The sequence below is a fragment of the Phoxinus phoxinus genome, assembly GCF_949152265.1.
Source record: "Phoxinus phoxinus genome assembly, chromosome: 1".
NCBI classification, from domain to species: Eukaryota; Metazoa; Chordata; class Actinopteri; order Cypriniformes; family Leuciscidae; genus Phoxinus; species Phoxinus phoxinus.
Window position 1 is genome coordinate 4,664,912 of NC_136876.1, and position 22,436 is coordinate 4,687,347.

Consider the following 22,436-nt stretch of genomic DNA (forward strand, 5'->3'; position numbering starts at 1 on the left):
TATATGCGGCTGAAACAGTAGCCTAGTGCCTCACAAGTTTTTCAACATTTACATTTTAATATAACATTATAGTCATTATGGCCTTAGAATTTTTATTTTTATTTTTTGAGGTGGTGGGGTGCACTATAGGCCCCTTTGGCGCTGTCTAAGCTTTTGTCCTTAATGGCATTTTTTGCCTTGCCTTGCATTACTTTTACTTTTATACTTTAAGTAGTTTTGAAACCATGTACTTTTACACTTTTACTTGAGTAAAAAGCTTGAGTTGATACTTCAACTTCTACAGAAGTCATTTTAAACCCTAGTATCTGTACTTCTACTTGAGTAATGAATGTGAATACTTTTGACACCTCTGGTCCCTTGCCAGAGAAAGCTACGGTTTCACTGTCTCTTGATAAAGCATTGACTAATTTTCTCGACGATCGGTACGTATTAGTTTTATGTTTACGTGTGTTAGGTTGAGAATTAATCTGGCAGAGTGATAACCTCATTTTGCTTATAGGTTTGTGAAGGCCCATACCTGCATTTCAGTCCGGGTGCTTCGCCTTCATTCACGGCTCCAGTGCTGTTCTGTTTCCAAAATAATTTGGGTTTTCATTTTGTTTTTGTTTCCAATTTATTGTTTTGTGGCGAACTCTTTGACTTTTAGGATCGTTCCTAAATATTTGACTTTTTTTCTAATCATTTTCCTTTGTGGTTTTCTTTAGTTTTATTTTATTTGTTTTTTTCCATTGCATTAGATTTGTTTATTTGATATGTCATTTTGTATAAGTTGTTTTCTTTATTGATTTCTTTTTGAAACATAATTGTTGGTATTTTGTTGCCATCTGTTTTGCTTTAAAAACTTGGTTATTTACTTTATTTTTTATTTAGTGGCAACATTTATTTTCTTTATTTTGCTTTGACTAAAGTGGATTGAGTATATGCAACCCGGCCTTAAAGTGATTGCATTTTATGTACATTATTCTGTGTTGGCAGGACTTGAGCACCGGCGGCAAAGGACTTTGCTTAGTACTGACACGTGTGTGTGTGTGTGTGTGTGTGTGTGAATTTGGTTGGTTTTAGCTTGCTGTCTTTCCAATCTGAAAAAATACGCAGTTTTGTTCACCCTCTTCAATCTATTTTCTGCACGAATAAATGCCCCTTCAGCTTTATTTGTATATATATCGTTTAATTTGCACTGCAAATCAACCAATTCTGCTTTTTCACAATCAAGTAAATCATCCACATTTTTAGATAAAAGATTGGTGATTTTGCACATCACAATATTTTCATCAGTTTTTTTCTTTTTGGCCAAATCAGTACTAAATTTCCTAAGATATTTGCCAATTTCATATTTAGTAAATTCCCAATTGCTGCTGTAACTATTCTCCTCTTTTGCTTTATTCCAATTTTTGTGAATTATCTTGGTAATTTCATCTTCTACTTCCCTGTAAGAGAGAGTTGTTAAGTTTCCAGTAAGAAGAGAATCCGTGCACATTGTCAGAGGCAGAAAAATGGGTACGAATAAAGATACTCTTGTGGCCAGAAAACGGTGATGGCAAAATATCAGAGGAGGCATTGCATAATTCTTTAGAGATAAGCCACATGTCAATTCGGGATTGTGAGGAGAGAGATTTATTACTCCATGTGAACATCTTTTGAGAGGGATGTAACACTCTCCAACTATCGATCAATGAGAATCTTTGCATAAACATTTTCAAGTATAAACTAGTATTGTCATGGAGTTTTGGAGGCCATCTGTCTATGCTGCCATCTAAGGCAACATTAAAATCTCCAGCAAAAATAAGCATGGAATTTGGGTATTTAGTTAATAATTCTAACACCTGATCCTCTAAACGACTAATAACGGCTTCATTTTCTTTCTGCTGGTTATAGCCATAAACAAAAACAAGAATACACGTCAAATTTGAGATTTCAGTAACGAGACAGATATAATGTCCCTCTAAATCACTTACATTATGTAACACCTTCCCTTTAAACTGATTTTTTAAGATACATACACCAGCTGAATGTGTCGTACCATGAGACATCCATATGTCCAGTCCCCATTGTGACCTCCAAAAATTAAGATCCTCTATAGTTGAGTGACATTCTTGGAGGAAACAAAAATCTGTTTTGAATTGTTTAAGATATAAGAAAACAGCCTTTCGCTTAGTATGATTTCTTATCAATCTAGCATTTAAAGAAACAACAGATAAAGACATGAACTAAAGAAAAGAAATTGAAAAAAAAAAATATTTGAATAGACCTAGATAAGCAAAACAAGTAACTTGTTGTAAAGAACTTTAACCGGTCAAGGAATGAGCATGAAGAGAACCGCAACTCAAAAAATATGAATAAGATATTGAAATACAGTAGGAAATTCCAATTAAGTAATAGTTTCAATGAAATTTGAAAAAATAGGTATACCAGATTGATATGAGAGACTGTATTGTATTATACAAGCCAGACAACACAGATGTCTCAGACATACTAGAACGTCTCAATATAAGAAATAAAAATAAAAACTGTAACACGTTCTAAAATAGAACTATTTAAACCATGTGAAAAGGCAGCATTTTAAATGTCTTACATAACCAAGAGTGTAGTACCGCCAGATGAGTGTCTCCACGTCCTGGAAAAAAACTGTAGACTGATGACAGGCCAGAACATCGAAGAGCGCCAACCAGCCAAGAGGATGGAAGCAATATTAAAGTCAAAAGACGATCAGAATAAACGAGAAAACCCATTAGTCAGGAGGGAATACTTCAGATCCCTCTACAAAAGCTCTTCCACCCACAAAGTGAGCTCGCTTGTTCTCTTTTCTCGCCTTTTCCACGACGGGCCATAGCTTGTTTCTTCGTTCTCTATCCGCTGGAGACAGATCCTCGGAAATTTTCAGGTAGTTGTTTTTTAGAAAATGTTCATCTTTAGCAGCGCGCCAGACCGCGTCGCGTGGAAAACGGGAGGTAAACTGGACGATGATTCCTCTGGGCTTGCTGTCGTTCAGTCGTTTGCGACCCAGGCAATGAACGGTGTCCACGGCATCCGGGAGTTTGTCTTTCGCGTCTGGCAGAAGGTGCTGGCAAACATCGATGATCTTATTTCGGACATCTTCTCCTTTACTTTCAGGTACCCCATGAACTCTGAGACTCCATCGACGTGAGTAAGCCTCGAGGTGCAGAAGCCTTTTCTCCTGTTCATGCGAGTTGAACTCGACTCTTTTGCTAGTGACTCAGTCGCGCCTATTTTGACTTTCAAATCTTTAACTTCGGCACTCATAAAGTCAATGCCATCTTTCATTTCAGAAATCTGCCAGGTATTTTAGCTAATCACTTCTTTCATACTAGCGATCACACGTGAGTTTTCCCCTACCATCTTTTCCAAAGCCATCTTTTCCTTTACCGATTATTAATCAGCCTCGAAAGCTCTCCGAGTTGTGAGATGATGGCAGTTGTGTCAGCACTCACGTCTTGCGTTGTTTGATGGCAGGGGGCTTACATGGGGTTTCTGGAAGACAGGGGAATTCTTCCTCACACAGCATGAATTCTGAGGAGTCAGTGTCCTGATTCAAGTAGTCATGCATGTTGTCCATCAGAGGTTCTTGGCGGGCTTGATATGCCTCGTTAACAGTTTTGTTAGCATTAGCAGCAGCTTGAGGTCCATTGCTACTTTTTCTTTTCTCGGATTTTCCCATTTTGACAACCAACAACCTGTTAAAATTGATCTGGTACAAATTAGAGTCCAAAAACTTTTCCTACTGCATTATACGCCAAAATAAACAATCGAGGTTGCGGAGCTCCTCAAAATGTGACTGATCAGAGCGCCATCTTGGACCACCCCCCCCCCCCCCATAAGCCAGATAAAGGTTACTAGGGGCTGGACCAAAGACGTCACGATCTTCGTCGCTATCTTATGACGACTGTAGATTCATATAATATATACATCGTTTTGATATTTATGGATAATGATCTCAGATTATTTTACAGATTAATGATGACTGATAAATCCAGTACAAATAAACATTTAATTGCATTTTATTTATTTATGTCATGATGACATCGTCACAATACATGCATAACAACATAGTTGTTCTGACTTCATGAAGGCCCATGGCGTGAATGAAACATCAAACTGACTAGAACAGTTTGAACAGTTCAACTCCGTCGACTTGATTCATAAATCGTTGATTTTGTTCTTTTACACTCATTTAGAAACGAGCATTTTCTATTTTTCCAGCGTGTGAACATATCTCCGATACTACTCTCTATAAAAAACAATCGGATTGCTTTGATATCGCTAGTTATATCCAACTTTCCGAACTTCCGTTACTATCTCTAACGATAGCCCGCTAGCATTGCACGCGTGGCCTCGCCTATCGACCGTCTTATTTACACTCGAATCACTGAAATCGCTCTGTTTGTGTTGGAGTTTGTGTTTGTGCTTCTAATCGCTTGTTGTGTTTGAAGTTTGTGTTTGTGCTTGTGCTTCGAATTGCTTGTTGTGTTTGAAGTTTGTGTTTGTGCTTGTGCCTCGAATCGCTTGTTTGTGTTTGAAGTTTGTGTTTGTGCTTGTGCCTCGAATCGCTTGTTTGTGTTTGAAGTTTGTGTTTGTGCTTGTGCCTCGAATTGCTTGTTGTGTTTGTGCTTGTGCTTCGAATCGCTTGTTTGTGTTTGAAGTTTGTGTTTGTGCTTGTGCTTCGAATCGCTTGTTTGTGTTTGAAGTTTGTGTTTGTGCTTGTGCCTCAAATCGCTTGTTTGTGTTTGAAGTTTGTGTTTGTGCTTGTCCTTCGAATCGCTTGTTTGTGTTTGAAGTTTGTGTCTGTGTTCGAACCGCTTTGGTTGTAATTGGAGTTTGTGTTTCGAATCGCTTAACTGTTAGTTTGTGAGCGTGTGAACATATCTCCGATACTACTCTCTATAAAAAAAAAAAACAATCGGATTGCTTTGATATCGCTGGTTATTTCCAACTTTCCGAACTTCCGTTACTATCTCTAACGTTAAGTTAGCCCGCTAGCATTTGCACGCGTGGTCTCGCCTATCGACCGTCTTATTTACACTCGAATCACTGGAAGGATACGGGTTCTATCCATGATTTCAGTCCTAAATTAATAGTGATATTGGTAGCATCACTGCTAATTTATTGTTCATCTGTCATAATGGCGAATACATCGTATGTGTGTCTACCTCTGAGTGCAGGTGAGGACACGTTTGAGCTGCATTCGGTGCGGCTGGAGCTGGAGTCCGTGGAGAAGCAGATCCGTGATCTGCTGGGGAGGCAGGCCGAGCTGCGAGACCGACGATCAGCGCTTGAAGCATCACGCGCCGATGCTCACAAGTCAGTGGTTAGTAACTTTTCGACTCCGGCCTCCTCTACTCCGTGTATTTCTCTGCACAGGACCCGAGCATCCCTGCCCTCATTCACCCCGGCACCGACACAGCACCATGGACCCTGGATGATGCCACAGCGGAAGACACGAGCCAGGACCAGAGCAAGGACCTCTCCGCCCCTCCCGGTCTTCGAGATCTCCACCCGGAACCGCTTCTCCCCTCTTCGCGAGACGGAACGCGACGACGCTGTGATCATCGGCAGTTCCATGGTCCGGCATGTCCGCGCTACCTCAGGTAAAGGTATGGTGCGCACTCACTGCTTTCCTGGTGCTCGTGTTCTCGATGTCGCTGCGCAGGTCCCCGAGATCCTGAACGGTGACGAGCGCGTCGGAGCTGTCGTGCTGCACGCGGGGGTGAACGACATCAGGCTGCGGCAGACGGAGGTTCTGAAGAGGGACTACAGGAGCCTGATCGAGACGGTACGCAGAACATCGCCTGAAGCAAAGATCGTCGTGTCTGGACCGCTTCCCACGTACCGACAAGGACAAGAAAGGTTCAGTAGATTGTTTGCACTAAATGAATGGTTAATGTCATGGTGTAATGAACAGAGACTGCTCTTTGTAAATAATTGGAATCTGTTTTGGGAGCGACCTAGGCTCTACCGTGCTGATGGCCTGCACCCCAGCAGAATCGGAGCGGCTGTTCTGTCGGACAACATCTCCAAGACGTTACACACCATATGACTAGTAAGTCAAAGTCCAAATCACATTCTTTGCTGTCCCAAATTAATTGATATAAGTACCAGTGTAGAACACTATATAGAAACTGTGTCTATTCCTCGTTTAGTGAGGCCAAACAATAAATCTACTGTAGGATCTAAGAAAAATCTAATTGTGATTAAACCAGAAAATCTCAATATTAGTGAACAAAAACAATTTCTAAAGCTAGGTCTTCTAAACATTAGATCGCTTACACCTAAGGCGGTTATTGTAAATGAAATGGTCACTGATAATAGCTTCGATGTACTCTGCCTTACTGAAACCTGGCTTAAACCAAATGATTATTTCGGTCTTAATGAGTCCACTCCACCAGGATACTGTTATAAGCATGAGCCCCGTCTGATTGGTCGTGGCGGCGGTGTTGCAACAATCTATAGAGATATTCTTAATGTTACTCAGAAAACAGGCCACAGGTTTAATTCGTTTGAAGTACTTGTTCTAAATGTTACGCTCCTAGATGTAAGAAAGAAATCCTTATTATCTCTAGCCTTGGCTACCGTATATAGACCGCCAGGGCCTTACGCTGATTTCCTAAAAGAGTTTGCAGATTTTCTCTCAGATCTATTAGTCAATGTCGATAAGGCAATAATTGTTGGAGATTTCAACATACACGTTGATAACACAAATGATGCGTTAGGAGCTGCGTTTACAGATTTATTAAACTCCTTTGGGGTCAAGCAAAACGTTAGTGGTCCCACTCATCGTCTTAATCATACTCTAGATTTAATTATATCATATGGAACCGATCCAACCGATATAGATATTATACCGCAAAGTGATGATGTCACTGATCATTACATGGTAACTTGCATACTACGTACGGCTGAAATGTGTCATGTTGCGCCGCGTTATCGACCAGGCAGAACAATCCTTCCAACTACTATAGATAGATTCTTGAATAGCTTACCTGATCTATCTCCGCTCCTCAGTGAACCCAAACTAACAGATGAGCTAGAGGAAATGACTAGCAGTATGAGCACCATTTTCTCTAGTACATTAGAAGCTGTTGCACCAATTAGATTAAAAAAGGTTAGAGAGAAAACTAAAGCACCATGGTACAACAGTGCTACGCATGTTATCAAGAGAGAAACCCGTAACTTAGAGCGCAAATGGAAACAAACTAATTTAGAGGTCTTTAGAATCGCGTGGAAAGACAGTATGTCACGTTATAAAAAGGCTCTAAAAGCAGCCAGGGCTGAGCATCTCCGCAAACTAATAGAAAATAACAAAAACAATCCAAGGTTTTTATTTAACACTGTGGCTAGATTAACAAATAAACAGACATCACCTGACCAAAATATTCCGTTACATTTTAATAGTAATGATTTCATGAATTTCTTCACTGAGAAAATAGAAAGCATCAGAAACACAATTGTAAATGTACAATCTTTGACAGCGTCTTATGATTCAGCCTCAATTATCGCCCCTCAAGAACAACTACAGCGCTTTACAACTATAGGACAGGAAGAGCTAAATAAACTTATCACTGCATCTAAACCAACAACATGTTTATTAGATCCAATACCCACTAAACTACTGAAAGAAGTGTTACCTGTAGTGGAAGAGCCTCTTCTCAATATTATTAACTCGTCTCTATCTTTAGGACATGTTCCAAAAACATTCAAGCTGGCAGTTATAAAACCTCTTATTAAAAAACCACAATTAGATCCAAATAACCTAGCAAATTACAGACCCATTTCAAATCTTCCATTTATGTCTAAAATACTAGAAAAAGTTGTGTCCGCTCAATTGTGCTCTTTCTTGCAAGAAAACGATATCTATGAAAAGTTTCAGTCTGGATTCAGGCCACATCATAGCACAGAAACTGCGCTGGTTAAAATTACAAATGATTTACTTTTAGCTTCTGACCAAGGCTGTATCTCAATACTAGTTTTACTCGATCTTAGTGCTGCGTTTGACACTATAGATCATAAAATACTCTTAGATCGACTTCAAAATTACACTGGTGTTCAGGGACAGGCATTAAGCTGGTTTAGATCGTACCTATCAGACCGTTACCATTTTGTCCATTTAAATGGGGAAAAATCAAAGATAACGTCAGTAAATTATGGAGTGCCGCAGGGATCTGTATTAGGCCCCCTGCTATTCTCAATTTATATGCTGCCACTTGGTAATATTATAAGAAAACATGGAATAAGTTTCCACTGTTATGCCGATGACACTCAATTATATATTTCATCTAGACCAGATGATAACACTAAATTATCTAAAATGACAGAGTGTGTTAAAGATATAAAATATTGGATGACGTGTAATTTTCTTCTATTAAATTCAGATAAAACGGAGGTATTACTGATTGGTCCAAAAAACTGCCCACAAAACCTCTTACAATACAACCTTAATCTAGATGGACGTCCTGTTACTTTATCCTCTACAGTAAAAGACCTGGGTGTTATACTAGACCGCAACTTGTCTTTTGAAAATCATATTTCAAATGTCACAAGAACAGCCTTTTTCCACCTTAGAAACATTGCTAAGCTACGTAATATGCTATCAGTTTCTGATGCAGAAAAGTTAGTTCATGCATTCATGACCTCGAGACTAGATTACTGTAATGCTTTATTAGCTGGTTGTCCTGCATCCTCCGTAAACAAGCTACAGTTAGTCCAAAATGCAGCTGCTAGAGTTCTTACTAAGTCAAGAAAATATGATCATATAACACCAATTTTATCATCTCTACACTGGTTACCTATTAAGTTCCGTATCAATTACAAAGTATTGTTACTGACCTATAAAGCCCTAAATGGCTTAGCTCCTGTGTATTTAAGAGATCTTCTATCGCCATATATTCCATCGCGCTCTTTAAGATCGCTAAATTCGAGGCTTCTGGTCGTACCTAGGATAACTAAGTCCACTAAAGGAGGGAGGGCGTTTTCACATCTAGCTCCTAAACTCTGGAATAGCCTTCCTGATATTGTCCGAGGCTCAGACTCGCTCTCCCAGTTTAAAACTAGATTAAAGACGCATCTCTTTAGCCAAGCATTCACATGATGCATCTCATACCTTTTATACTACAGTTAAACCAGATCAAATGCATTCATATTATGAACAGCAGCTACGCTAATTATTTCCCATCTGCCTTTTTTGTTGTTATCTCGGGACGCCTGTCCCGAGATAACTCAAATAGAGTTCGTCAGCTCCAGTTATGTATCCAGCCTCTCATGGAGACTTCAGATAACCCAACGCCTGTGATGAGACGACTCGACGCCTGTGAAGAGACGACCCAACGCCGGCGATATGTTATGCCCTAAATTTCATGATTAACTAACTGTATTTTGTGTGTATATTTTTGAAATGCATTTTCTGTAAAGCTGCTTTGAAACAATGTGTATTGTGAAAAGCGCTATACAAATAAACTTGAATTGAATTGAATTGAATAGAACAAACTCTTTGAAATGTATATGATACTGGATATCAAGGGTGAAACTGTTAACAATGTAGACAGACAGTAATCTCATTCAATGTCAGTTATGTGTGCAGTAAAATATAATGTATTAGTGTAGTGATTTATGGTCTTAAACATTAATATTAATATTGAGTTTTTGGTCACATCCTTCCTATACTACGGGGCACCAGCCAAGGAATTTCACCTTGACAATAAAGAACAATCATGGAAGATTGTTGAAATAATTAGAATTATATAAATTATAGGAAGTTTGTCATCTGATCAATCTGAAGGATTTAGTGAGATTCTGGCAAGCTTGTAAAGCCTCTGATGATCAACACAAGAATGACACAGTTTGCAATAAAGATGAATTTATTAACAAATAGACATATACAAGAGTAAAATATCACACTTACTAAATACTACTAAGGAAAGTGACTAAACTACTAATGAAAATGTAATCAATAATCAAACAGATACTACAAACAACTACACAAATGGATGTTCACAATGAATGTTAAGTAGATGAGCAATGGATTGGATGAAGCAATTAGAAGTCAATTGTGGTCTTTCTGGATGCTGGTATGAAATAGTAAATAAGCATTTATGAATACAGATAATGTGTCTAATGTATCTATCTGTATATGCGGAACCTAGATACAGTCTCTAAAAAAATATTCTAATATAGCAACAAGCTATCCTGTAGCTCAAACAGTAGAGCGTTGGCGCTTGCAACGCCAAGGTCATGGGTTTGATTTCCCATGTATGTAAATGTAAATGTAATGCCTTGAATGTATGGATAAAAGCGTCTGCCAAATGCATAAATGTAGCAACAACCTAATGCCCAGGCCTTTGGGAAGAGGTTTGGTTAGCTTATATGTATGTTCCACGTGGTCGGGTGATCAGTCCGGCAATGGGCTACGTCTTCCACTGGTATCTTTCTATTCGCAGTGAGGGTAAACTGGATCCCTTTCCACCAGTTGCAGAGCCGCACTGAGTGCTGGAGGTTCGCTGCTGGTCCTTGTGTAATCCGGCAAACTGCAGGTCAGGCGGTGGTCGATCCGCAGGATCCTTTGCAGGCTAGAGGTTACAAAGGCAAGAGTCGTGCAGCTCAGGTGTTGAATGCTGAAGTCCTCAACAGAAGCGGTTGAGCTGCTTGAAGGTTCATGCGGGTGAAGGTTTACTTGCAAGAGTATAACCTTGGTTGTGCTGTTGTTCCTTCCCTCTTTAGGTCAGAAACTCTACTACTGTAGTGGTGTGACTGGGTCGTTGCGCGCCCATCACGTCCCACCTTTCCACCCTGTGGAGCTTGTGGATTTGTCCCAAAATACACAGTTAAATTAAACATTGTCTTTAGAACCTTGGAAATGCTTTATTTCCTTTCCAAACCTTTCTCAAAGTCCCTTCGGCAGCGTTCTGAACTTGTAGAGTCCAAACTTGATGTAAATTGGTTGAGGTATCACCCAGATGTCCATTACTGTGTTAGTGGGTGAGATTACATTGGCTGTTATTCCAGGTGCCGTTTCCACTGTGAGCGCACAGTTCCCTGGATGAATAAGGAGATATGTAGGACATGTTCCTTACAGTTTCCTGTCCCTTTTTGTGGTCCTAAACCAATGTGTAAAAAGATTAGTCTTTTTCTTAGGGTTCTTTGTTCCAACCAATGTTGTTTTTGGCAGCCCTTTTAGTTTTAGTCTTAGTCTCAGTCTTTTTGACGAAAATGCTTTTTAGTTTTAGTCACATTTTAGTAACTTATAAACTTGATAGTTTTAGTCAAGTTTTAGTCGACGAAAACGCAAAAAGGTTTTAGTCAAGTTTTAGTCGACGAAAACATAAAAAGGTTTTAGTCAATTTTAGTAAAAAAAAAAGAAAGAAAAAAAGTAGTCTTTAATAAATTAATTTAGGTTAAAAAGTATTGGAAATGGGCTTAGGTTTGACAGGTTGCAGCAAGTTGCAATTCATAAAACAACAGTTAACCTTAAAACCTTTGCATAATAAACTAGACTTTCTGAATAATTCGATTGGTTGGGTCCTTACATGCGCTTCGTGAGGCACACACGCACACTAGCACACACACGCAAGGTCTCTCGCTCCCTTTCTCTGCTGTGCGCGCGCTACACATGCGCGCTCTTGCTCGCTCTATCTAGATTCCGAGAGATTCAGATTTGCGGGCAATTCTGAAATTATCGTACATTATGGGATTTTTTTCATTATTGATCGTACATCGTACAACAACGATTAGAATGCGGCATTGCTGATACTTTTTTTTTAGCTCAAAACAGACCGATTTCACGCAAAATAGGCAGAAATGACATTGTGAACGTCAGACTTATAATCATTTTCGTTCCATCTCGTCTCGTCAACGAAAACTCGAAAACGTCTCGTCATGTTTTAGTCACCTTAGAGCCATTTTTAGCTAGTCATCGTAACGTTATCGTCATAAAAAAAAGGTGCGTCAACGAAATAATTGCGTTATCGTCATCGTTGACGAAAACAACATTGGTTCCAACCATGTCCTAGCCAGTTTGGGTCATTCCAGTCCATGGTCATTCACAACAAAGGAGTTGAGGTGAAAATCGGTGATTAGATTAGTGATCAACGGGTTTTTGATGTCCTCACCTCTGGCAGTCCTGATTACTATAGTCCTTTAATTGTCTTTGAGGGTCCTATCACATCCTTCTGTCTTCTTAATCACAGTATGACAAAGAGACTCCTGTTGTGAAGTATGGACCTCTGCTGCCATCATGTCTGCTGTTCACTACATTAGGCATTTAAAAGCTCTATTGACAAAATTAAAACATGGAAAACTCAAAAAGCAAACAATATTTCATGTCTTTTAGAACTAACATTTATCCTGATTCAAGCTGAATTAGCATAAAATGAAAACGGTTGATAAAATGAGTAATGAGTTTAATCGATCATTACTTGAAGCAAAGCCAAAAATTAAGTAAAAGTGAATTAGACAGATCTCTCTCTTTACTGACTTATAAGAGCCAAATCCTCTCAAGAGAAGAAGAGAAGAAAAGAGTCCAGTTTCAGAGCTACATACAATTTTATGTTGTATTTGCATGGAAGAGTAGAAGTGGAAGATAAACTAGATGTTCTGATGAAAAACAACGAATATCAGATTAATTTCTCTCTCAGAGGTGTTATGGCCTCTTCTTCAGCTCCCTGAACTTCAAAGGTATTTTCCAGTGTGAATTTTCAGGTGCTCTTTCAGTTCATCTTCTGTAGTAATGGACTTCCAGCACTGAAACACACACCGCCGTGTCTTTTCTGCTGTAATATTACGAATGAATCTTCTTCTTTGTGTGAATAGTCATGTTTGTGTTTCTTCAGGACTGATGCCCAATGAATCTGTTTACCGCACTGATCACAGTTAAATGGTCTTTCTTCAGAATGAGAAGAAGTGATTTCAGAGAGAAATCCAGAGCCGCTTCTTCCCAGTGTGAACTCATGTGAATCTTCAGCCTTGATTTACATGTGAAGCGTTTTTTACACTGACGGCAGGAGACAGATTTATTGCCTTCTGTTTTTCCTTCCTTGTTCACGTCCATCAGGTCTAAAAGAAACATTAAATCATGTGAGATTTCAAATGAGAGACAAATATGAAATGAAAAGTGAAGCTCAAAGTCAAGATCACTGAGTATAATAGTCATTTTAATCCCATTAAATCTGGTCAACAACTGCTGAGCTCGATTATGATCTATTTTAATGTCATGAAGATGATTTGTGTTATAAATCACTAGTTTGGTCATGAAACTCTAGATGCAGGCTTGACATATGATCTGTGAGAAATCACATAGTTTTCAACATGACACAAGCTGATTGGCCTTTTATTTGTTTAACGTTTGTTGTGAAAGGGCCGCCTGTCAACAAATTTGTTGGACTGAAGGAAAAGCAAATTCACGCCATTCACGGCGAAAAGCAAATTCACGCCATTCACGCCAAATTCACTTAGCCCTATCGCCTAACGATTACAGCCCCATTGACTCCCTGTTCCAATGCATTGATGAAGTAAACAGTTGGATGTGCCAAAACTTTCTTCAGTTGAACAAAGACAAAACTGAAGTCATTGTGTTTGGAAACAAATATGAAGTTCTCAAGGTGAATGCATACCTTCACTCTAGAGGTCAAACAACTAAAAATCAAGTCATGAATCTTGGTGTGTCTCTAGAGTCAGACCTTAGCTTCAGTAGTCATGTCAAAGCAATAACCAAATCAGCATACTATCATCTGAAAAATATTGCAAGAATTAGATGCTTTGTTTCCAGTCATGACTTAGAGAAACTTGTGCATGCTTTCATCACCAGCAGGGTGGATTATTGTAATGGACTCCTTACTGGCCTTCCCAAAAAGACCATAAGACAGTTGCAGCTCGTACAGAACGCTGCTGCCAGGATCCTGAACAGAACCAGAAAATTTGAACACATCACACCAGTCCTCAGGTCTTTACACTGGCTCCCAGTCACATTTAGGATTGATTTTAAAGTATTATTACTAGTATATAAATAATTTAATGGCCTAGGACCTCAATACATTGCAGATATGCTCACTGAATATAAACCCAACAGATCACTCAGATCATTAGGATCACATCAACTAGAAATACCAAGGGTTCACTCAAAGCAAGGAGAGTCCGCTTTTAGCTATTATGCCAGCCGCAGCTGAACCAGCTTCCAGAAGAGATCAGGTGTGCTCCTACAGTAGCCACATTCAAATCCAGACTCAAAACACATCTGTTTAGCTTTGCATTTACTGAATGAGCATTGTGCCACTGTTCGTAGAACAGTATTTGAATGACGATATTAAAGTTTTCGTCTGAGAAAGAACTAAGAATGTGAATGCAGGGCTAAGGAAAGTGAAAAGAATGTGCAAGTAAATGAAAGAGAAAAGAAAGTTGATACATGGAAGTCGTAAGAAGATTGAAAGAGAAAAGAAAGTTGATAGATGGTAAGAAGATTGAAAGAGAAAAGAAAGTTGATACATGGAAGTCGTAAGAAGATCCTTTTAAAAGAAAGATCTATAATAGCTACCGGTTGATGTAAAATACGTCCGACTGTTTGCACTGTATTTTATTATTTTATTTTCCAAACTGTGATCAGGAAGATTTTATTCATTTTTAGGGCTGTCTGATTGGAAGAGATTTTGAAGGGGAACGGGAGAGCTTCACTCCGACGAGGCGAGTGAAGATTAGCTATACTATGGAGAGTATAGAGGTTCGCTGTTTGTTTAAAACAGCAAAAGTGAAACGTGCTCTGTGGGGGACACCACTGGGCAATACTGGTGTGAGGCACCACCCCAGCTGAGGACGTCCCTGGATTGTAGGTCCAGTGGCACCGCAAACCTGCTCAATCACTTCCATCTCAGATAGGGTTTTAATTATTCTTATTTCTTTTGATTATTTTAACTTCTTCTATGTAAAGCACTTTGAATTACCACTGTTTAGCTTTGCATTTACTGAATGAGCACTGTGCCACTGTTCGTCTGACTGTTTGCACTGTATTTTATTTTCTAAACTGTTTAAATTACCGGGATTCTTATTTCTTTTATTATTTATATAATTATTTTAATTTCTTCTATGTAAAGCACTTTGAATTACCACTGTGTATGAAATGTGCTATATAAATAAACGTGCCTTGCCATTACTTTCAATAGACAGCGTAAAAGCTTATTATCATGTTGCACATGATAATGCACGGCCCCATGTTGCACATGATAATGCACGGCCCCATGTCGCACATGATAATGCACGGGCCCATGTCGCACATGATAATGCACGGCCCCATGTCGCACATGATAATGCACGGCCCCATGTCGCACATGATAATGCACGGCCCCATGTTGCACATGATAATGCACGGCCCCATGTCGCACATGATACTGCACGGCCCCATGTCGCACATGATACTGCACGGCCCCATGTCGCACATGATACTGCACGGCCCCATGTCGCACATGATAATGCACGGCCCCATGTCGCACATGATACTGCACGGCCCCATGTCGCACATGATAATGCACGGCCCCATGTTGCACATGATAATGCACGGCCCCATGTTGCACATGATAATGCACGGCCCCATGTCGCACATGATAATGCACGGCCCCATGTCGCACATGATAATGCACGGCCCCATGTTGCACATGATAATGCACGGCCCCATGTCGCACATGATAATGCACGGCCCCATGTCGCACATGATACTGCACGGCCCCATGTCGCACATGATAATGCACGGCCCCATGTCGCACATGATAATGCACGGCCCCATGTCGCACATGATAATGCACGGCCCCATGTCGCACATGATAATGCACGGCCCCATGTTGCACATGATAATGCACGGCCCCATGTTGCACATGATAATGCACGGCCCCATGTTGCACATGATAATGCACGGCCCCATGTTGCAAGGATCTGTACACAATTCCTGGAAGCTGAAAACATCCCAGTTCTTGCATGGCCAGTATATCCGTTCCCTATATAATAGGAGTTTTCAACAGTAATAAAGTAATTTGAAAAAACAAGTATTACATAATATAACTAGCCTACTTAAAGAAAAAAACTGGCACTATATAGAGTTGCTTCAAAGAATCTTCTGAGTGAGTGCTAATTTATTATTTCACACAGAGTACTATTGCTGACCTTGCAAAATATCTCTTATTGTAGGAAAAAATATGACTTGATCACTGGCTTTTCTTTACCAAGAATAATTGAAATAAAAAAGAAACTAAGCATATTTGTATTTTCTTTTATTAAACATTTAATGAATTTCAAAAATGGTGTTCATCAGGCTGCACCTCCATCACAGGCTCCTCTCCTTTCTGATGTGGCAATGATGTGTACTACGGCACAGCTAACAATAATGTCACAGTCCCTGTCAGGTGCAACCCTCAGACTTTTCAGACACTGAAATATTCCCTTTCGTTGCCCATGGTCAATTTAAATGTGTGCCCTTGTCCTGGCTAGAGCTGCGTTGTCTGGGTTGTGGGTCAGGGAATCTCTTGTAAATCACCCACATAATGGAAAAAATATAGTTCTGTTAGGCTCAGCATACGTGTAGCCTATGTAATACAGTGTGCTTGATACATATATTTTCCGTTTCCATGTTCAAATAATGTGCTACATGTGAGACTGAAAATGATTGAGTGCACAGATCCTGGCCATTTTGTTTCCACATTTGTGATATGGTATAGCATCACACACCAAGACATTTTAGTCCGTCAACTGCATACTTTTTGATTCCATTCATTTTTTTAATTTGATATAAGAGCAATAAATTAGCAGTGACACTACCAATATCACTACTAATTTAGGACTGAAATCCTGGATAGAACCCGTATCCTTTCAGTGATGTGGGTGTATCACTGAAATAGGCGAGACCACGCATGCAATGCTAGCGGGCTAAGGCTAGTAGCAGAAGTTCGGAAAGTTGGATATAAGTACCGAATTCAAAGCAATCCGATTGTTTTTACAAAGAATAGTATCGGAGATATGTTCACACGTTTTAAAATAGAAAAATGCTCGTTTTTAAATGTGTAAAGAAGAAAATCAAGGATTTATGAATCAATTCGACGGAGCTCCAAACACAAACAACTCGCTCAGTCGCTACACATGCGCAGTGATCAACAATTGTATTCCTGATGCAAGTACATGCGATATTTCAGGTTAACAGGATTAGATCGCGGCTTTATAAACGGAGGTGATCCAGGAAGTCCTTTAGCACAGCGCGATAGTGTACTTTTTGAGAGATATAGTTTTTTCTCGTGAGAGTGTCATTTGCATCATTAATTTGTTGGAACACATATAAATGTTCGACTCGTCGGAGTCGGGCTTTAACAACAGCACAAACTGTGTGCATTTCCCTGAGATTATTTGCGAGTGACGCTTTCCTTTACAATATTGGAGATACGGTGAACTTGGTAAAAAGTGCTGCCTGTCGTGCCATTCGCAAAGTTTACATCGCGCTCAAGCTTTTTTTAAGGGTTTTTTTGTGGTATTTCCAGACCCAAGGTTGTAAAGCAGATTTTTTTTTTGGAAGTGCAGGTACATTATAATTTTTAATGAAGATCACGCAATCATGACCTTGCCAATAAGTATTATTTACAGTAGCCTTTGTGTCAGTCTTCACTAACGTGATTGGTGCCAGAGACTGCACACACATTCCCATCAAGGCCTCAATGAAGGGGATTTTGTGAACAGAAATTAGGTTCACAATGTAAATGTGCAGGTAAGTTACTATTACAATTCTAAATATATCAGAATAGTAATATTATTAATACACACCATTTGACTAGTAAGTAAAAATCAAAATCACAGTCTTTGCTGTTCCAAATTAATTGATACAAGTACCACTGTAAAACACTATATAGAAACTGTCTATTCCTCATTTAGTGAGGCCAAACAATACATCTACTGTAGGATCTAGGAATAATCTAATTGTGATTAAACAAAAAAATCTCAATATTAGTGAACAAAAACAATTTCTAAAGCTAGGTCTTCTAAACAGTAGATCGCTTACACCTAAGGCGGTTATTGTAAATGAACTTCACCTTACTAAAACCTAGCTTAAATCGAACGATTATTCGGTCTTAATGAGTCCACTCCACCAGGATACTGTTATAAGCATGAGCCCCGTCTGATTGGTCATGGTGGCGGTGTTGCAACAATCTATAGAGATATTCTTAATGTTACTCAGAAAACAGGTCACAGGTTTAATTTGTTTGAAGTACTTGAGCTAAATGTGACGCTCTTAGATGAACGAAATCCCTATTATCTCTAGCCTTGGCTACTGTATATAGACCTCCAGGGCCCTATGCGGATTTCCTAAAAGAGTTCGCAGATTTTCTCTCAGATCTATTGGTCAGTGTCGATAAAGCAAACTGTTGGAGTGAGTGGAGAAAATTGTTGGAGATTTGAACATACACGTAGATAACACAAATAATGCATTAGGGGCTGCGTTTACAGATCTACTAAACTCCTTTGGGGTCAAGCAAAACGTTAGTGGTCCCACTCATAGTCTTAATCATACTCTAGATTTAATTATATCATATGGAACCGACCCAACCGATATAGATATTATACCGCAAAGTGATGATGTCACTGATCATTACATGCAGGGCCGTTTGAAGGAATTTGGGGGCCCCAAGCAAAATGGACATGGAGGGCCCCCCTTCCCATTTTATATAATGTTTAATTAGGGCCCAAGCCTTGAAAAGGCGAAGGCCCTATTGTTTTCCAAAGGATTATTATTAGGGCCCAAGCCTTGAAAAGGCGAAGGCCCTATTGTTTTCCAAAGGATTATTATTTATTATTATTATTATTATTATTGTTCTTCAAGGGTTTGGGGGCTTTTGGGGCCCTTAACATACTCAAAAACTCTTGAAACTTTGCACACGGGTCAGAACCTGCGGCCATTAGAGCCGGACTGAAGCTGGTACCCGGGCGTGGCAGGGGGGCTCGACAGCGCCCCCTGGAACGGGGTCCGAAAACTTGGTCCATAAATCAAACACGCTTGCATGAAATAATATGAAACTCGGTACACTTATAGATCTCATCGGTTCATATATCCTTCGTGCTCTGACTTTTTACCCCAGCCCAACAGGAAGTCGGCTATTTGGGGTAGTTAGAAAAACGCATTCAATGGAATTTAAAATACTCCTCCTAGACGATTCAACCAATCACCACGAAACTCGGTGTGCATGAAGTCAAGACATTGAGGATGAAAACTTGCGAGGGGATTTTTGATATCTCAAACGGTTTGGCCGTGGCGAGGAAACGAATTTATGGCGAATATTGGAAACAGGAAGTGTGTTATAACATCCTCATACATTAACTGATCTTGATGAAACTTCAGCAGTGTGTTCGCTGTAAGAGGCCGATCACATGGATGTGACTATTGTGAGTCAAAGTTATAGCGCCACCAACTGGCAGCAGGAAGTGTGTTACTTTCAAAATGCTTTGAATTCACCCTCTTATTTTTACCCGATTTGCTTCAAACTTCATCTGTATAATGTAAACACACGACAGATGTAGACCTGTGAAAGGATTATTGATATCTTTAATACTGTCGCCATGGCAACGCTTTAAACTTTTATATTCTTTTTGGATGCATTTGAGGCTCTTAACATGCTTCAAATTGCATGAAACTCAACATGCATTTGACATTTATTGCCTAGTACACTTGTGCGAAGTTTCAGAAACGGGCGTGGTAAGGGGCTCAGTAGCGCCACCTTTAGTCAAAAATGGGGTATTAGTTTTACCTACAGTAACCAAACTCGGTACGTATATTCTTCTCTTCGATCCGGACAACTTTCTAATTTACACTCATTAGCCCCGACCAACAGGAAGTCAGATATTTTGGTTTGAATGGGAGAAGATCTGAGAATTTTGCCAGTCTCTCTCAGTGTCTGTGTGTGTGAGAGAGGAGGGGGGCTTTATGTTAACCCTTTCTCTGCTGTGTGCGACTTCTCGGGCACTTATGGGGCCCTTGACGTGCTCAAAAACTCTTCAAACTTTGCACACAGGTCAGAACCCGCGGCCATCAGGGCCGGGTTGAAGCTGGTACCTGGGCGTGGCATGGGGGCTCGACAGCGCCCCCTGGAATAAGATTCGAACACTTGTCCATATATCAAACACGCTTGCATGAATAAGTATGAAACTCGGTACACATTTAGATCTCATTGGGCCGAACAACTTTCGTGCTCTAAGTTTTACGCCAGTCCAACAGGAAGTCGGCTATTATGGGTTGTATGAAAACGCATGCCCCTGGAATTTGATATACTCCTCCAAGAAAAATTATCCTATCGCCACCAAACTCGGTCAGCATGAAGTAAAGACATTGAGGACGCTAAATTGCGGACGGATTTTTGATATCTCGAACGGTTTGGCCGTGGCGAGGAAACGAAGTTATGGCGAGAAAAGAAAAACACAATGTGTATTGGAAACAGGAAGTGTGTTATAACATCCGCATACATTAACTGATCTTGATGAAACTTCAGCAGTGTGTTCGCTGTAAGAGGCCAATCACATGGATGTGACTATTGTGAGTCAAAGTTATAGCGCCACCAACTGGCAGCAGGAAGTGTGTCACTTTCAAAATGCTTTGAATTCACCCTCTTATTTTTACCCGATTTGCTTCAAACTTCATCTGTATAATGTAAACACACGGCAGATGTAGACCTGTGAAAGGATTATTGATATCTTTAATACTGTCGCCATGGCAACGCTTTAAACTTTTATATTCTTTTTGGATGCATTTGAGGCTCTTAACATGCTTCAAATTGCATGAAACTCAACATGCATATCACATTTATTGCCTAGTACACTTGTGCGAAGTTTCAGAAATGGGCGTGGTAAGGGGCTCAGTAGCGCCACCTTTAGTCAAAAATGGGGTATTAGTTTTACCTACAGTAACCAAACTCGGTACGTATATTCTTCTCTTCGATCCGGACAACTTTCTAATTTACACTCATTAGCCCCGACCAACAGGAAGTCAGATATTTTGGTTTGAATGGGAGAAAATCTGAGAATTTTGCCAGTCTCTCTCAGTGTCTGTGTGTGTGAAAGAGGAGGGGGGCTTTATGTTAACCCTTTCTCTGCTGTGTGCGACTTCTCGGGCACTTATGGGGCCCTTGACGTGCTCAAAAACTCTTCAAACTTTGCACACAGGTCAGAACCCACGGCCATCAGGGCCGGGCTGAAGCTGGCACCTGGGCGTGGCATGGGGGCTCGACAGCGCCCCCTGGAATGGGATTCGAACACTTGTCCATATATCAAACACGCTTGCATGAATAAGTATGAAACTCGGTACACATTTAGATATCATCGGGCCGAACAACTTTTGTGCTCTAAGTTTTACGCCAGTCCAACAGGAAGTCGGCTATTATGGGTTGTATGAAAACGCATGCCCCTGAAATTTGATATACTCCTCCAAGAAAAATGATCCTATCGCCACCAAACTCGGTCAGCATGAAGTAAAGACATTGAGGACGCTAAATTGCGGACGGATTTTTGATATCTCGAACGGTTTGGCCGTGGCGAGGAAACAAAGTTATGGCGAGAAAAGAAAAACACAATGTGTTATAACGTCTTCATACATTTATTGATCTTGATGAAACTTCAGCAGTGTGTTTGTTGTAAGAGGGCTATCACATGGATGTGACTATTGTGAGTCAAAGTTATAGCGCCACCAACTGGCAGCAGGAAGTGTGTTACTTTCAAGATACTTTTGACTAAAGTGGGGGGGTTATTTTTACCTACAGTCACAAAACTCGGTCTGTATATTGTGCTTATCGATCCGGACAACTTTCTCATCTACAGTCATTAGCTCCGACCAACAGGAAGTCAGATATTTTGGTTTGAATGTGGTGTTGTCTCTCTCTGACAGAGTTCCCCCTGCCATTCTCTCTGTGTGTGTGTGTGTGTGTGGGGGGGGGAGGGAGGGAGGGAGGGAGGCACACACACAGACAGCCCCCCCCCCCCCCCCACCTTTTCTGTGTGTGTTTGGAGGGGAGCAGAAAGACTCACACTGATAAAAGCTCTAAAGCAGACTTCTTCTCGACAGTCAAAGCGGGGTTACGTTATTGCCCGTCGTGCACAGGAACCCGAAAGGCAACGGGGTGGCGGCTTTTTATATATATATAAATATATATATATATATATATATATATATATATATATATATATATATATATATATAAATAAATATAGCTGCAAGCAGCGATGGAGGGCCCAAGCCGGTGGCAGCGCCAGCCCGGTGCCTTTAGTGTAACTAAAGGCACCAGGGTGGCGGTGCCACCGGCTTGGGCCCGTAATCGCTGCTTGCAGCTATATTTATTTATATATATATATATATATATATATATATTTATATATATTTTTATTATTATTATTATTATTATTATTGTTCTTCAAGGGTTTTTGGGGCCCTTAACATA

General features: G+C 40.1%; 3 protein-coding genes across 3 annotated transcripts in view; 1 reads left to right on the forward strand and 2 right to left on the reverse strand.

Moving 5' to 3' along the window:
• The window catches only part of LOC306999735 (uncharacterized protein), a 501,826-nt gene that overhangs the window by 366,703 nt on the left and 112,687 nt on the right, over positions 1–22,436 (forward strand). The gene's annotated exons all lie outside the window — the stretch shown is intronic.
• LOC306999562 (uncharacterized protein) overlaps positions 1–22,436 on the reverse strand; it is an 825,164-nt gene that overhangs the window by 49,237 nt on the left and 753,491 nt on the right. The window lies entirely within an intron of this gene.
• LOC306999675 (uncharacterized protein) overlaps positions 9,638–22,436 on the reverse strand; it is a 36,413-nt gene continuing 23,614 nt past the window's right edge. Inside the window, exon 3 of the mRNA XM_079614552.1 lies at positions 9,638–13,056. Within this exon, the coding sequence (XP_079470678.1) occupies positions 13,014–13,056 (43 nt within the window). The 3' untranslated portion in view covers positions 9,638–13,013. The remainder of the gene's footprint in view (positions 13,057–22,436) is intronic.